The sequence below is a fragment of the Vespa velutina genome, chromosome 19 (assembly GCF_912470025.1).
Source record: "Vespa velutina chromosome 19, iVesVel2.1, whole genome shotgun sequence".
In the NCBI taxonomy this organism is placed as follows: Eukaryota; Metazoa; Arthropoda; class Insecta; order Hymenoptera; family Vespidae; genus Vespa; species Vespa velutina.
Genome location: NC_062206.1, coordinates 3,690,391 through 3,708,015, shown reverse-complemented (window position 1 = coordinate 3,708,015; position 17,625 = coordinate 3,690,391). Strand labels below are relative to the sequence as shown.

At 36.9% G+C, this 17,625-nt stretch overlaps 1 protein-coding gene across 4 annotated transcripts in view; it reads right to left on the bottom strand.

The window, feature by feature from the left end:
• Nucleotides 1-17,625, bottom strand: part of LOC124955656 (zinc finger protein 423 homolog) — a 52,261-nt gene that overhangs the window by 28,424 nt on the left and 6,212 nt on the right. For all 4 annotated transcript variants that reach the window (XM_047510399.1, XM_047510401.1, XM_047510402.1 and 1 more), the window contains 3 exons: nucleotides 17,053-17,133; nucleotides 16,714-16,776; nucleotides 5,533-5,604 (listed from right to left, as the gene is read on the bottom strand). In XM_047510399.1, the coding sequence (XP_047366355.1) occupies nucleotides 5,533-5,604; nucleotides 16,714-16,776; nucleotides 17,053-17,133 (216 nt within the window). The remainder of the gene's footprint in view (nucleotides 1-5,532; nucleotides 5,605-16,713; nucleotides 16,777-17,052; nucleotides 17,134-17,625) is intronic.

Sequence of the window (17,625 nt, the reverse complement as noted above, 5' to 3'; positions counted from 1 at the left end):
GGAGTAACCTGAGCATTAACTCGACGGAATTTCAATGGAAGCTAGTCGATCCTTAAGAGGCTCTTATATTCTAACCACCTATCGACTACTTCTTTCTCAATTTTTATACATTTTCTTATACATCGAAAAGCTATATTAGGAAAATAATAGATGGATATATATACACAGTATATATATATATATATATATAGTATAGATTAAAAATATTTTTAGGTTTGTCTTTTCAACGATTTGAAAAGAAAATTTGCTTAAATGTTTTGAAAAAGAGTAATTTATTTTAAAAATCATCTCTATAAGTATATTAACAGATAAATTATTACGGTCAAGTTATAGATAAGTTAAAAAGTTGGATTTTTGATCCAATCTATTGAGAAAATAGAAAAGGACGTGGTGACGAACTCGGAAACTATCATTTTCCGCGAGAGAATCCTCTCTCGAGAGAAGGAGTAGGAACGTCGGCGTGTCGGTCTTCTGAAGGAGACAAGGTGTAGGTCGGCAGATTTTATCGCATAGGACATTCCTGTGCACGGTACATCCATCCGACTGGCCTTAACTCCGTTTTGTATTTCGTTTATGCGCGATATAACGTCTCGCGATTTTACGTACCTACCTCTGGAAGATGATGATACCAAGAGAGCTTGTCTTCGATGAGGTGTATTCGCGAAACAACCAATATATAAATAACCAAATCATTATGTATAAATATAAATCGTATATACAAATAATGGACAGGTGATAACGCAAATATTGTCTTAAAATTCGAGTATGAATTTGTGCGTTTGAGAGCAAATGAAAAAGAAAAGAAAATACAAAAAGAGAAAGATTCAAAAATCTGGGACAAGGTTTTCAAACGCATTTGCTTGGATACATTCGTATGAAGCGATATACACTTGATACGGTTACTCGCGTATATCACAGAGCATAGTGAGCGAGCGAGTGAAAAGGAACCGCACATTCATTTTGCATAACGCGTTTAAAAAAGAGGAGAACTTGCCACACCTAAAATATATTCTCTCGACCGATTTTATCTTACATCGTAATTTCTCAATATCGTACTGATTCATACTGAACACACCGTAAAATCTACGAAATCATTTCGGTCACGAGTGATGAGATCAATAAAAAAAAGAAACAAAAATAAAAGAAAACAAAATCTCGTTCCTATGTTTTTCACAAGGACACTTCATTCTCCGTTCATAATTCGCATCGTTGAACCTAACAACCAGATTGAAATCTTCATCGTGTTATCCATATACGTGTATCTCTCTCTCTCTCTCTCTCTCTCTCTCTAATACTCCATCAACGCTATAAAATAGAACATACACAGAATTTCAGATATACGTAATGAGCGTGTTGGTCAGCGAACGTCGGAACGCCCAAGTACAGTGGAAAACATAATCCGAAGGAGTGGAGAGAGGGTTGAGAGGAGAGAAGGGTAATGATGATTACCGAGCACTCAGCTTGGCTAGGATTAATTTAATGGTACTATGTATCCAGTAGGATAGTTATAGCGAAACACCGTGGCGATCGTTAACGATAGCCTTTCAGTGGTTTCGAAATTTACCGCAGGGAAAAATCGAAAGAAGATCCGAATGATTTTTCTTCGAGTATTTCCTTCAATTTCTTTACATTTTTACGTACAAACGAAACTATAAGGTACAATGTCGAAAAGCCAACGATAACGCGGAATCGTCGAGCTGGCCGCTCTCTTCGACAAAACTTTCTTTCTCTCTCTCGGTAAGAATTCTTCGGGGCGGCCTGAGTAAAGTTTTCACCTAAATTCCCATGGGTGCTGTGAAAGAAAAAGAAAGAAAAGGAAAGGCAAGAAAGAGAAAAGGAAAGAGCGCGCACAGTAGCACCTCGATGTCGTTTTTCGCTTCCAACCCTCCTTTTTCCACTCCCCCGTACCTCCTAGCTACCTTTTCTCCAAGAACTCAAACCTATATATATGACACACCATCCAGTAAGATTATTCTCGTATGTACGCACACGTACGTGTGAGCTCGCAAGCACAAATGTGCGTGCTCTCGCGGTATTCACGTGAGAAAACTCCCTGGAGAAATAACCGGCTTGTATGTAATGTACGCCGAGGTATTGTAAGGGGGTGTAAAGGCGCCCGTACAACCCTCCTCCTTCCTTTCACCTTCCACCTTCCCTAGAAATAAAAAGAAAAAGGAAGAAGGTACTACTTGAATTTTTACCTTCGCAGGTGCGACAGATCGTTTCTGTTTCCTCTTTTCCTATCCTTTCTTATCTTTTCTTTTCCTTTCCTTTTTTTTTCCCCCTAACACCTATTATTTTATTATGGTTAAATTTAACCACGTAATGCTTTACAAATTTACAAGCGTAAATATACCAAAAGTATGCTTTTAATATTATTAATATTAATATTATTCCGTCCATATATACACCAATTTATTGGCATTAGAGCTCAGAATGGCTCCAAGTCTACTCCAAGAGATTTGAATCAATTTGGCTTTTTTTCCTCAAATTTCTGAAATAAGTGGATTTTTATGAGGTTGGATTGCCGGCTACACACTCAACCCCTATTAGTCGGTTTTTACAACAAACAGAGAATACTGAGGGCATATTCTATTTCTGATCCACAGGGGATAACAAATTGTTAATTTTCTTTGTTGGAATTGATTGCAATTATGCGATAATTTGATTTTTATATATATAAATGAATGGAGACGAAAAAGATTTGGGTAAATTATAAAATAATTTGAAAATAAGAAATTTCTATTTTACCGACAATGCTACACGCGGTGGAAGAAAATCAAGTTAAAAAGTTAAATCTGATTCATCGACAGTCGGTAACGCAGAAAACTTCTGGATCGCTCGGTAAATATGACGAAAGTAATTTTAATATTTATACATTTGATTTTGTTTAATCGATTAATTATCATCCCTCGATCGATCTCTTTTTATAAATAAATAAATAAATAAATTCGAATATAAAAGTTAAATTACGTCGTAGAACGTAATATGCAAATATATGACAATGATAAAAGCGGAGATAAGGTAACGTAGGAGAAACTTTAGCTGGATATAATAACGAGTGAGGATTTCCTCCGGTATAGCAATGGGAAGATTATTAAATAATAATAACACTGCGAGATGCCTGGCGGACATTTAAAGTGCTCGTCCATGTCCACGTCCGTCCTCGCTAATTATCGCGAACTCCGACGCGGATGACCATTCACCAAATTTCGTCTCAGCATCTAGATAAATATAGAATCGTTCTCTGTTGCCTATTCGAGATTTATAAAAACGAACGAACATCATTTTTTAATGTCATCGATATCAATGATCAAAATTGCTTAGTAATACTAATAATAAGTGATAACATGAAAATATAATATAAAACGAATGTGTAAGACGAATGCGAATTTGTTAGTACTCTTAATAAGGAAATATTGGATTTATCGTCTCTTAAACACTCTAGTTATTCGATCGATTCTATTTATTGTACCCGCACACATAGGTCCGTCGGCACAAGAGCTTCAGTCGAATAATGAATGACGAGGTCAGAGCTTTCTGGATATCCAAAGACGGACTCGAGTTAAATTTTCAACGTGTCAACCGAGACAGTAATACATTGCCTGGACTATACAGAATAGAAGAATCGTAATGGAGAGATAATGCTATTTATAGATGGAATGCTTATCGATTTCAAATATACAAACTTATAGATCCTTCCGATTAGATCTTGTTAATATTAAAGGAGAATAAAATTTCTTGAAAATCTAGAGAATAGCTCTACCAAGCGTAGATGTATCTCGATGGAAGTTAGGTTTAGGTGACAGGCAGGAAAGAGGAAATAAAAGGAGGGTTAAATTAAGAGCAGAAAGAAGGGAGCAGCTTCAGGCAATCCTCGAAAAGAGAGAAACGAGTCGAATGCCCGTAATGCGAGGCGCTTAAAGTTGCAATGGGTCTCGGGAGTATAAATGGAGAAAGATATTGTGTGTGTATATATATATATATATGTGTGTGTGTGTGTGTGTGTGTGTGTGTGTGTGTGTGTGTGTGTGGAGAGAGAGAGAGAGGGATCGAGTGACTGACTGACTGGAACCAAAAAGATGCGACCCGTCTAAGAGATTGGGATCTTTGCGAATCCGAGAAAGCCCATCGGGACCCTCGCTTGCATCATTCTTCGAGCTGATTTTCGATCGAAACTGCTCTTTCCTGATACATCTATGAGCTACGATAAATGCGGAAGTCGAAGATCACGCTATTGTCTTAATGACCCGAAAATTTCATGAAAGAGGATAGATATTATCATGGAAGAAAAATATCAATACGCAGTATCCTTGAATTTTTTTTTCTTCTAATAGAGCGACAAGCTAAGTAAAAGATCGTATTTCTCTTATAATCAGACAAGATTTTAAAAATAAGAATCCTTATTTCTCCAACAAAAATATTAAATAACTTTCGCAAGATGCTTTCAAGAAACGAAACACGTTTGGACAACTCTATGTTAAACTATAACTCTCTGTGAATCTTAAAGGGAGTTCGCAAGTGCTTTCGTGAGAAACCTAGCCAAAGTACTACTTCGTTGAGAAAGAGAAAACTAGAGACATGGAAAGACAGAGACAGAGAGAGTAAGAGAGAGAGAGAGATTAAGGTAAAGACAGAGACAGGAACTAACCTTGAAGGGTTAATTAAGTGTTTGCTCGTCCGACAAGCTCAGCCTGCGTATCTCTAAGAACAAACTGCCCCTGCATGTGCAATCGTCTGGTAACCAGCATTAAATGTACTCCCTTAGTACTAACTTTAACCACTGTACTAACTAAAACATTCCCTTTGTATATCTTCTTACAAGAAAACATGTCGATTCTGATTTGTATGTTGAAAAAAAAAAAAATATATATATATATATATATCTTAATAGTTCAATTAACTCATCAACATCAAAAGTCCAAACTCAGAAATGTGACCGTCACTTAACGATTAGAAAAGGATGAAATTTCAGATAAGGACTAAGTATTTCTTATTTCTAATACGATCTAAGAACGAATGTAAAGTACGTTTAAGTCCTTCGCAGTGGTCAGTACGCAGGACGGAAACTGGCACTAAAGGGACACATTTATGTCTTCCCAAGAGTACGTTAGCTAGCTAGCTAGCTGGCTAGCCAGCGGCCAAGCCAAACCCCTCGGTCTCCGAACCCTCCTCCTCCATCCCTTTAGTCGTCGGCTAGTACTCGGCTTATTCACCTAACGGGAACGTTAGTCGACTTTGCTCGCTTCAAATCCTACCAAATCACAGTGTTACTTCGTGATAATCGAATTACTTTCGAACCTACTTTGAATTCGTTAAGAATCTATTTGTATCTGACCGATATATGAATATATTTATTCATCAATTTGATTATCGGAGAGATTAGCATGTATGATTGTATGTATATATGTATATAGATATATTATATAAATATATTATATAGATATATTATACAGATATATTATATATATAATACATATAAGATATATAATACATCTGTATCAAGTGACCACACAAATGAAATAAACTTACCACTGTCCAAGCTGTTTTGATTTTCTAAATCTGGACCCTGCATGGATGATGGTCTACCATCTTGCAAATAATCTGCAACATATACATGAATATATGTTATAATAATTTTAATAAAATTCTTACCAACATCGCAAAAGTTCTTCTAATGGGACTTAACATTAAAATTTCATGGGATTTCGAGCGATCGAACAAAACGAACGAGATCGAATAGGCTTGCTTCCTTTTTTCATGGTTCACCATGACTTCGTTGTAACGTTGGTACGCGCGTATAATACGAGAAAGGATGGAAAAGAGCGTAGAAAATCTCATGGGAGCCATACCCGAGTGATATTGGCTCCCATAGCCCATTCCTGTACCATCAGAGACCGGAGGACCTCACCTTGGACCTCACGTTGAGGAAAAGAGGCCAAAATTCAAATTTCCCAAAGGAATACGCACAACTTTAAACACAAGTTTGTGGGAAAACAAGCACAAGGCTTAAGACAATGATAGTCACACTGATATATAATAGAAATATTTCTTTTTTTTTTTCTTCTTCAACAATTTTATCGAACGAACAAAAAAGCCCTATACGATTTCTAAACAATTAGAAAAGAAAAAATTAAATCACATATAAAATGATATTTTAAGGTTGATACGCAAAAGCTGCTTTTGGAATTATCATTGCTCGTAAGTCACCCCCAGTAACGTTGCAGCCGCATAGTTCGTGGTTTCAGAGAAGAGATAACTCGTATAAATAACCTCGGAAGTCCACGGTGTACAATAGTCTTTTTTTACGAGTATGACTTTTGGGAGTTCCAAGGCCACGCTCGGGGCATCGTTGGTAATCAGTTTGCCGTTCATGCCGAAAATCTACGCCGAAAGAAGAATTTCATTTCCAGTTCATTTCTAAACCAGTCATCTACCGACATTTTTTTTTATTTTCTTCAAAAATGACGTGTACCATGTGTCTATGAGGAAAAAAAGGGAGATCATATTTTTATAAGTTCATATTCCAAGTGAAATTGGCGTTTATGGAATTGGAGATACTTCGATATGTACTTTTGCTCGAGAATGGGATTATCGATTCAACCATAAAGTCGACTTTTCGTTGATATCATTGGATATCTATGTGACGAGTTCCCATAAAAAAGAATAGAAGAGAGAAGAGAGAGAGAGAGAGAGAAAGAGAGAAAGAGAGAGAGAGAGAGAGAGAGAGAGAGAGAGAGAAATAGACATAGTTATATGAATTTTGGGAATTCGACGTTCATGGTGAAGCTGTCGGGGAACCGGTTTTGGTTTTGTATTAGCATGTAACTCCGCCAGGAGTTGAAGTTGCGATGGCTTGTGGGTGGTTGGGTGGCTGTAGGGAGGGTAATTACCTCCTTGGGGAATCCCCTCTCCACAGTGAGGCCGAGTATAGCCCCAGCACGGGTACAGAGGCTTCCCACTGCTCCCAGTGGTCCCACGGGAGCTCGACAGCGATTCTCATACGAGTTGGTGCTCAACTCGTTTCTTCGGACCTTTATTTCATCTTTCTGATACACTTGATACAATCGTTTCTTCTATTCACGATTCTATATTTATTAATGAATTTTAGCCTCTTTATAGAATATAGAGATTCGATTAATAAACATTTATTATTATTATTTTGGTAAAATTGGAGAATTGATTTTGTTATTGACACATTTTTTGTTTTCAAACAAATTCGTTAGTTTTTCTTTATGATTTTACGATGACACGTTTAAACAAGTTCTCTCTTGAAAGTTATCTCTCACAAAATATCGCTATGAAACGATCCCATCGTTTCCAGTGGTCTCTCGGGATCTGGTCAGAGATTCTCATACGCACGATCTAGATTGGAGATTACATCGAAAATCTTGTAACCTATGTGTAACCGTATAATCGTTCGATTGTGAAACGTATTTAAAAAGTTCGTTAGATCGTTTCAACATGGATAATATTCACATGATAATGAATTAACGATCGTGAATTCCTATTCTTAGAGAGTTTTAAAATAGTGATCGTAAAATAATTCGTAAAAACAAGGAAATATTTTGACGGAAAGCCGTAAAGCAACGAGGGCATTTCGTGAAGCATTCTATAATCCCTAGAGAACCTTAACACAGTGGATCTCATTCCGTTAAAATTCAACTTTGCACTTTTACGCGAATACGTTCGTATTCATTCGAATTTTTCACATTCTTGAATAAAAAATCGAGGGACTAAATTCTACTGAATTGTTCATTCAATGAAAATGGGATCATTAGCATTTACTCAATTTCGATTTCATAAATTAGTAGACGTTTACATAATTATTTATATATTTTATCAAACGTAGGTCATATTTGTCGCAAAATAGTATTAGGACTAAAAATATATTTTATTACATTTATTAGATATTAATATCCATTGCTTCGTAACGAATTATATCTAATATATATCATTGAAAAGATGATACTTTGATAGTAGATAACATCGTCGATCTAACGTCCTAATGATGATGACCTAATTAATCTTGACTATCTTTTTAAATGCACGCAAGTATATCGTTAATCAAATTCTACTAAGTATCTATAATCAACGCTCGTCTTATGATCAAAAGTACAAGTTGTTACTTTTAAGAAGATTAGATAAGATACTATCAAAATATCAGAGATATTTCAATCGTATTTTAATTGTAGCTTTAAATATTAGAATTAATATGACAGAATTCAACCAACGATAAAAAATATACACTTAATTAATCCTGTCTTCGATTAAAATACCCAAATTCAGTTATGCCGACGAGTTTTTAATTGATACTCACGACCCTGTTCTTCACCTTTTCATACTTCAGATATGACAAGATTTCTCTTTTATGATGGCCTATAAAAACCTATAAAACCAAGTTACTTAATTACTAAGTTACTCAGAAATAATAAAGACAACTTCCATAAATAGTATGCTTGAGTTAATCCTGACCATTAGATGAGATACAACGATTGTCAGATAAAAGAGCTCTCATAACTCTTGATTATCCTCACTTATATATTGCATATACACGGAAAAAAGGTTTTAATATTCTAAGAATGATTTTCCAATTGATTTGTTTTATTGTTGAAATATTACCTCCTCCGTATCTCAACGACCTAATGACCCAAAGGACAATTTAACTACGAAAACGAAATTTTATTCGAATCGAAAGAAGGTAGTATTATCACGAACACTCTGTAGAATGTCATCGACACATCCCGTTGTTAAGGGTAGGTCTGTCCTAAGGGAAAACCACAAACAATAGCAATAGGCTAGCTAGAGAACCACCCTTCGGAATCCTGTAAGGTCCTAGAACCTCGATATCTTTCGAACTGCCCAACCTACACCCTCGCGAGTTTCCCATAGGAGAGAGAGAGAGAGAGAGAGAGAGAGAGAGAGAGAGAGAGAGAGAGAGAGAGAGAGAGAAAGAGAGAGAGAAAGAGAGAGAGAGAGAGAGAGAGAGAGGATAGAAGAAAAAAGAAAGAAAGAAAGAAAGAGACTATACCCACGGGAAAAGTTTAATTTCTTTCCGAGAAAGATGGCTGTTCCTTGTACTTTGCCGCCAAGGATCGGTCCCGTGGTCGATGTATATATATATATATATATATATATATATATATATATATATACACGCACACACACACGCACACACATGCACACACATATATATATATACATACACACACAGAGAGAGAGACGCAGAAGGAGAGAGAGAGAGACACACTACGGTCTCCGTAGGAATTAATTTGGTCGGATGTCCCTGCTGGGACATCTTCTCGCAGTGCCACCGAACCGTTTGCCAGCGACGACTTTTCGAACTCCTGCCAGAAACTCCGTCGAAATTGACCTCTTTATGCCAAATGCATCATTCTTTATGTCTACCGTACTTCCATTAATTTTTGATAGTATCTAGATAGTCTGTGATAGTCCAAACAAATTTATTAGACGCATTTCATGTGTGGAACAGTGTTGAGCCAACTTACGTACGATAAAAAACAATAAGGTTTGAGAAATTTTCAAATAAACAAGCAAGAAACACATAACCGAGATGATCTAAGAAATTTCAAGACGAGTTATACGATAATCCAATATAATAAAAATGTCTAATATAATATTGTTACGGGATAGAACTTGTTGTTAGATATGATAAAAAAGAATAAATTTTCTAAGGAATTATGTAAAATTCTTAGGATTATGTAATGTGTCGAAATAGACGGAGAAAGAAAGATGTAACGGAAGAGAAAGTTACATAGGGGTAGTTTTTCGAGGGTTGTTACATATTCGGGAAGACTCGGTAAAACTCGGTAGAACTCGCGTTGATATATCGCTCGAATTCGCGATTCAAACTCATGGGATCAACTATAAAGGGGTGCACACACCTGCGTGTCGTAAACATCGCGATACGAGGCTGTAAGCCCTCCGCTCGGAGATAGTTAACCGAGGAATTAGTACACTCGCGAACTCGAAATTATTGCGCGAACGCTGCTTTTGACGTCGCTTGGCTAAGCGAAAGGGCAAACGCGAGCCACGACCCTTGACGGACGCACGCGGCTTTACCGTTAAGAGCCGAGCATAAATTTTCCCGTCCGGCTAGCGGTCCGGCTAGTGACTCCCTTTGACCCTTCGCTCATGATGGACACAGTTCGTCGCTGGCTTACTTCGATCCATTCCGAGTCTTATTAGGAATTATTTTATTTACTTTCTTATTTTTTTTTCTTTTTTTCTTTTTTTTTTTATTATTATCTCGATCGATATATGCATCTTAAATGTCGCATCAATCGAAATCTAATTTTTCTATTACTTTTATACGGATATGGCGAATCATTGTTAAATGAAATTAACAGAATAGAACTTTTAGGTAATCTTGGTCAATTTTTTATCGTAAACAACATGCTTTTCATGGAAACTAAGTAAAACAATGAAACACTCCCCTTCCTTATTTTCTTTCTTTTTTTTTTTCTTTTGGATCATATAGAAAGGGAATGGCAAAGAGATACTTTTATCGGACATAGGAACGGACCAAAAGAGCATAGTGTTAGTGCCCAAGGAGAGAAAGATTAGCATAAAGTTAACGGAATAGACAATACTTATGTACCTACAATATATAGTCGCTCAAAAGTTAAGTTGGGTTGCATTGTCCAGTCCCAAGATACCACATGGTTGCCTCTGACGTTTCAATATGACGAGTTATATTGCAAAGACATCGTTGTGACCGCAAGAATACAATTTCTTATTTCGTATCGCCATTTCCAATGACAATAAATTTTACTACCGCTCTTTATGCGCCCGAAGCAAAATGAGCTTCTCGATCGGTCTCTTAGAGAAGTAGAACAGAAATACGAGAAAAACTTTCACCTAAAGTGTCAGTAATCTTGCACTTTAATCAATTTTTATATTATATATATTAATTATATACCTAAAGATTTTAATTATCTTGTCTTCAACGAGATACTATAATAATAAAAAAAATATATAAAAAAATAAATAAAAGAAAAAGAAATTGTAGAACAATTCATACTATTTTATCTAAAGAAATTTTCAAGTTTTATGCCAACATTAAAATACAAGTGTTAAGACATTGACAGTTGGGGAGAGAGAAATAGAGAGAGAGAGAGAGAAAGAGTGGGAGAGAGAGAGAGAGAGCGAGAGAGAGAGAGAGAGAGAGAGAGAGAGAGAGAGAGAAAGAGGGAGAAAGAGCTTCAAGACAACAAAGTTATTAGCGACACTCTTAGGTCTTACACTGCTTGAAAATTTGCTGGCAACCTTCCCATTCCTTTGCATCGAGCATAACAGGTGGTATTGCCAACATACTCTTCTTTTGTACCACTTTTGCTAAAGCTTAAGAATAAATATAGGAAACTTTGAACAAGAAAACACCTTCGAATGTGTAGATAAGAGCAACTCTGTCGTCAAAATAACGTTATAACACTTGTCAGAATATACAGTTGTCCCTACAAGCCTCACATGCAAAATATATTTCTATTATACAAAATATAGGAGGTGTCAACAATCGATAGAGACAACGAAAAAATAAAATATACAAGTAAATAAAAAAAAAAAAAACAAAGAATGAAAAAACCTATACAGAAATAATGTCTCCGTCCATGAAAACGTAGAATCTTTGCTCTCGGTCGAATCGCACGCAGGTGCAGCTGCACACGAGTTTATCGCGTCGGAGTACAATCGTATTACGTATGAGCGGGGAATGGCAGTGCCGAGAGAGTGAGTTTATAATGATGGAACGAGAAGGTCTAGTCACCCGAGACCATGTCATAATTTCTCTGTGTGCGTTTCTCGCTAGTCGGTGTATCTATTCTGTGTCGAGCAAGTGAGAGAGAGAGAAGGAGAGAAAGCTCACAACGTTACTGCCCGGCTTCTCAACGTTTCTACGTGTAATCACGCGCTCGCGTGTAATAGCGCATCCTCGTGTCCTTTCATAGACACATACAGTTACATAGTTATACATAGAAACACCCACGTTCTTCGATATTTCTATGTATAAGACGAAAGATGACTTTGTGTACGTATGTGTATGTATGTACTAGGGATAAGGAGAGCAAGTAAGGATGGGATAGCGAGAGAGAGGGGAGATGGGGAAGGGAGGGAGGAGGTAAAGAGGGAGTGAGGGAAACACCGGGAGTCGGTCCCAAGGGATACGTAGAGCCGTGCCACGGCCCGAGGCAGCTCGTCACCTGGGACACCCTTATATCGGCGAGTACAGTCGCACCGAGAAAGTGCCTCTTCTCTTCTCTCCTCTCTTCACCTCTTCTCTAGACCGTACTACCACCATCACTAGTATCACCACCACCACTAGCACCGCGACGACCTAAAGCCGTTTTCCTTGCTCTTGATCAAGAGTCGTTTGCGAAACGACGCTGCTTTTCTTCGTTGGAAGACTCTCTTCCGTTCGTTGAATTCGAACTTAACGATCAAACGAAACGATCATCTTCTTTTCGCAAATTTTTTCTGATCCAGAATGAAAATGACAAATTTTATTTAAATAAATCCTTGATTAATTAAAAAGCTTTCTTAATAAATAAAAGAACGAAAAAAGAAGGAAGGAAAGAAAAAAAGAGACAAACGACTTAAGAATCACAGAAAGATAAAGATAAAGAAATAAAAGGAAAGAAAGAGATGGATAGACAGACAGATAGATAGATAGATAGAAAGAGTGGAGGAGAGAGCGAGAGAGAGAGGGAGGAAGAGGGAGAAAGCAGGAGGATAGGAGGGCGCAAAGAGGCTGCGGGGCCAGATCCCGAGGGAATCTACGTTCTCCTCTGGCACTAGCAGCACACGGGAACGCACGAACAAGAGAGAGAGAGAGAGAGAGAGAGAGAGAGAGAGAGAGAGAGAGAGAGAGAGAGAGAGAGAGAGAGAGAGAGAGAGAGAGAGAGAGAGAGAGAGAGAGAGAGAGAGAGAGAAAGAGGGAGAGAGAGAGAGAAAGAGAGAGAGAGAGAGAAAGATGAAGAGGGAAAGAGGAAGGGACTAATCAGCTCGGCGCATGCGCGTTGGGCTTCACTCCTGTTCCCTCGGGATTTCTCTGGCATTCCCCATAATATACCCACCCCTGCTAGTTCTCTAACGCTGCTTTCTCCCTCCTCTCTATCCTCTTTTCCATCCCCTTTGGATGTGCCACCGTGCTACAGGGCTTTCCAGCTTCCGGAAACTCACGCAACTTTTTCACTTCCCTTTTCTCTTCTCTTTCGTTAACCGGATGTTAATTTGTTATGAAGGAAAAATTTGAAATATTTCAAATAACTATGATATAAAGTGAATAAAAAAAAAAAAGAAAAAAGTAAATGTTTCTTGGAAAATAGTTTTTACCAATTCGTTTGAAATTTTCTAGATTGAGAGAGTCTCGAAAAAAATTTATCTTCCGAAAATCGAAATAATTATTGTAATTAGAGCGTGAAACAAGATGATTTACACGAGAAAGATATTCCAAGCTGTCGAGCAATGTATAATCCCACCTTCTCTCCACGTTCTCGTTCTCCGTCACCCACCATCGAGTCAGAGAGCTTTCCAGCCTTTTCCCATTGGGAGTCGAGATCCCCCATTTTCTTAATGTCAGAGATTTCAATCTGTCACGAGACCAGCTTGGTAACATTTCGTTTATCCGACGAGCAATTTTCAAGAATCTTACGAACTTTTGTAATCGTTAAAATCCACTGCCAGTTAGATATCAGTATTTTGACGTTTGAATTTTCCGACGGAACAAAGAAAAGAATAATTCAAAATTCATTAATATATAATATCCAAAAGTAAAGAAAATAAATCTTAGATTAGAAATTTTTAAAAACCGGATTAAAAAAAAGAAAAACAAATCATATAATGTCTGATAATAAATGTCCGATATTAAAAGCGTCTATTCAAATTCTAATCGATTTGAGGAAACTATGATCAAAGAAACCTGAACAAAATCGTAAAACAGACACGTGTATGAAGTAAAACTCATTCTTAATTGCTGCATCAGACGTAACAAAAAGAAAAAAGAAATAAACGAAAAGACAAAACGATTACAACGCGCAGTTTACTGATTTTCCAAACAATCGATTCTCGTCGAGATGTAGAGGATAAACATCCCTCCATAGGAAAACTAACGAAGTTCGATGCATCTCTTCACCCCTTCTCTTCCTCTCTCTTTTCTGTCTACATATTCAACCAAACCACTGTCTAACCAATCCACTACCCCCTCACTTTCGGCTTCGCTCTTTACAATGTTTGCAATAAGGCATTAACCCACGGGGTTGAAACGAAGCCAATATTCCCCGGATGATAATATAAAACATCGGAGATGTATATACAGCCATACACATGAATACACTCTCTCTCTCTCTCTCTCTCTCTCTCTCTCTCTCTCTCTCTCTCTCTCTCTCTCTCTCTCTCTCTCTCTCTCTCGTCCCCTTTATCTCTCTCTTTTCGATCTCGATCTCGATTTATCTCTATGCAAACGTTTATTTCCACTTGCTGCGAGCTTGTTTTAGGCTCATTAGCAATCCCAAGCGATCATCGCCTTTTCTTTCACTCCTCTCTCTTTCTCTTTTTTTCGGTTTATTACTATTGGCATTAATAGTCGGTCTCTTTTTCTCTTATACAGTTAACACTGTCGATCATTATCACATGCATTCCATCTATTTCTCTCTCTCTCTCTCGCTCGATCTTGACAAAAGCGAAACGACGCGAAGAACAATCGTCTCGCGATATAATTCCTTTCTTCAGCATCAAGTGAAATAGCAAGGAACTCAAATGGTAAAGGTAGATCCCAGGATGCCTCTCGTTTATTCGATATTTTATACCTAAATACGATTGTGAATGTGAAATACTCGACACGTTTAAAGCTATTGTCTTTACGCGTTTAAACGTGTATTTTTAATTAAACGAACCGTACAATCGGGATAATCAATATTTTGATGTAATAATATTGTAAATATAAATGATAAAATATAGCACTTGATCGATATTAATTATCGTTAAATCGTTAGATAAATAACGGAGGCTAAACGGATTAACGCATTTCGTATCGTGCCAAAACCGCACGTTATTGGATTACCGAGTGTCGGAAGCGTCTTACCAACACTGTCGTGCATTCATGGAATGATAGGAACGCACGTGCTTTAGCTTTCACGATATAGTTATGAAATTTAGAGAAATAAAAAGCTCTATTTTTTTCTTGGGAAAATATGTGCCTAGAAAATTGGGATATTTTGATACGATAATGTGAATGAAAATTTGTAAACATCGAAATTTTTATGAATCTCTTTTATCGATATGTTTTACGTATTGCCATTATTACTTTTAATATGAAAAATGTTATAAAAGGAATAGAAGAAATGTTTTCGATATTTTGAAAAATTGTCTAACTTTGAGAAGACGATTAGGATTATAAAAAATAAGTATAGTCACTCGAAAATGTTATAGAGAGATATTTTCCGATCTAATAAAATCTTTCGTTAGCTCTTCGGTAGACATTTAGGCTTTAGTACTTTTGGGAAAACTTGTAGGCAAAGTTTGATGAGGTTTCGTTACATAAACTTTTTTACACCGACGTAATAAGGAGCGTTAGTACATGGGCCTTTAGAAAGAAAAGAGAGTATGAAAGGAGAGAAGAAAGAAGATAGGAAAGAAGTAAAGTAAGAAGAAAGATAGGAAGATAGGAAGGAAGGAAGATGGCTTGATGTTTTCAGGTGAGCAGATAGACGAGGCATCTCCCATGGGAAGCCGTGCTCTCCTCAGGGATCCAACCTCGTTCCGAGCCTTCTCCAAGCCCGCTTTACCTTCGAGTATAAAGCGCGGGCAAGTACACTTGGCGAAAGGTAACTTGAAATAATAATCGAGCCGCGTTGCTAGAGGGACGGATAAAAGATCCAGCTTCTACTCGTTGAAGGAAAGTAGTAGATACCTGCTACGTTAAAATAGGAATAGAATCTTTCGAGAGTTTTCACTCTGTATATAATGGGAGAGACTGTGAGAAAAAATTCATGTTCCCTAATATCGACAATTTTAAATGAAACGCGTCAAAAATTTCCAAGTTCCTTCCTATTAGAGATATTTCAAAAATGATTCACGAAATACGATTCCTAAGACAATGCCTATTTTTATCATGCTCCCTAATATCCATAAAAATGTTACAAATTCTTTCATTCCGACAATACCTAATGATAAAAAATAAAACGATCGAATCAAAGACGTTCGTGTTTAAATAATTGGAAAACCATTCAACTAGATTAAATTTTCGATATCCATGAAAAGAAACGTATCGACGAGTAAGCTCATGTTAGGCTCTTCATATTCCTTACTATACCCTATCCTATGGGACAAAGGATTCCATATTCATAAAATCTATAGTGAGATTGCAATTCCTGAGCACCTTCCAACAATGACACGATGCGTCCCAACGCATTGTTGTATTGCCGTAGCCTGAACTCGGTTGCTTGTCCCATGAGTACTGATAAAAGTAATGCACCCGAATGGACCGAAAAAGATATCGCCTCTACGAACTTTCCCAACGAATCTCTTTTCATTATTCATTGAAACACCTTGAAATTTGTGACCTACGAATTTTTTCTTAGTAGTTCTCTCTACTCCAATGTTTGCCACAATTATCATTAAAAAAAAAAAAAGAAAAAAAGAAACGAAACAAAACTATATAGAAATTACAGTTATCGAGATTATTAAAAGTCGACTCACCTTCGGAATGTCGACTAAAAGCTCGCTGCAACTCTTCTTCTTCTTCCTCGTCTTCATCGTCGGCTAGAATATCGAAATAATACCAATGAAAATATTTACATTTGTACCTAATGTAATTATATCAATTAAACTTATTTAACCTTAAATCTATAAATAAATTTTTTTGCAATTACTCACATTATAATTATTACAAACTGAAAACTATTATTCCTTGTTTGGTATATGTAAAATTAATAAACTTAAAATAAATAAAAATAAATTATTCAGCATAATAGATTACAATTGAAAAACATAGTATAATACAAGTCCATTAGCAGAAAAATATGAAATAACACTTACGTTTAATCGGAGCAGTTTCGTTATCCTGCTCGGACGCCTCCAGGACATTCTGTTCGTTGGCATCGTCCCACTCTTCGTCCCCTGCAGAGAAACAAACGACCATTAATCCCATCGCATTTGCATATTATCACCGAGTAAGAAATGAATCTGTTGTGTGTTGCAAAGAAAAATGACCTGGTCTGAAGTTAAATAACAAACAACAACAAAATAAATAAATAATGCGTTTGTAAAATACGATCGTGATATGCAGGTGAAATTAATTCAACGTATCATCAATGAAATCAAGAAAAGAAGAGAGAAGATGAATGATTTCAAGGTCAACGAACGAGGAAGGAAAAAAATTCGCTCAACTTTTTAATTTCAACGAGAAACGAACATACGTATAGTCGAAAGATAAAACGGCGAGGGTGTGATGTTTGTAGCCACAAAATATATTCTCTCTCACGGTATGTGTATGCGTGCGCGCGTATACCGACGCCCATGACGCCATAGCTACAGTCGTTTGTCACATGGGACCACAAAATTAAACTTAAAAAATCACCGCTCTGTCCACGTGCCCAACGAGTCGTTTGT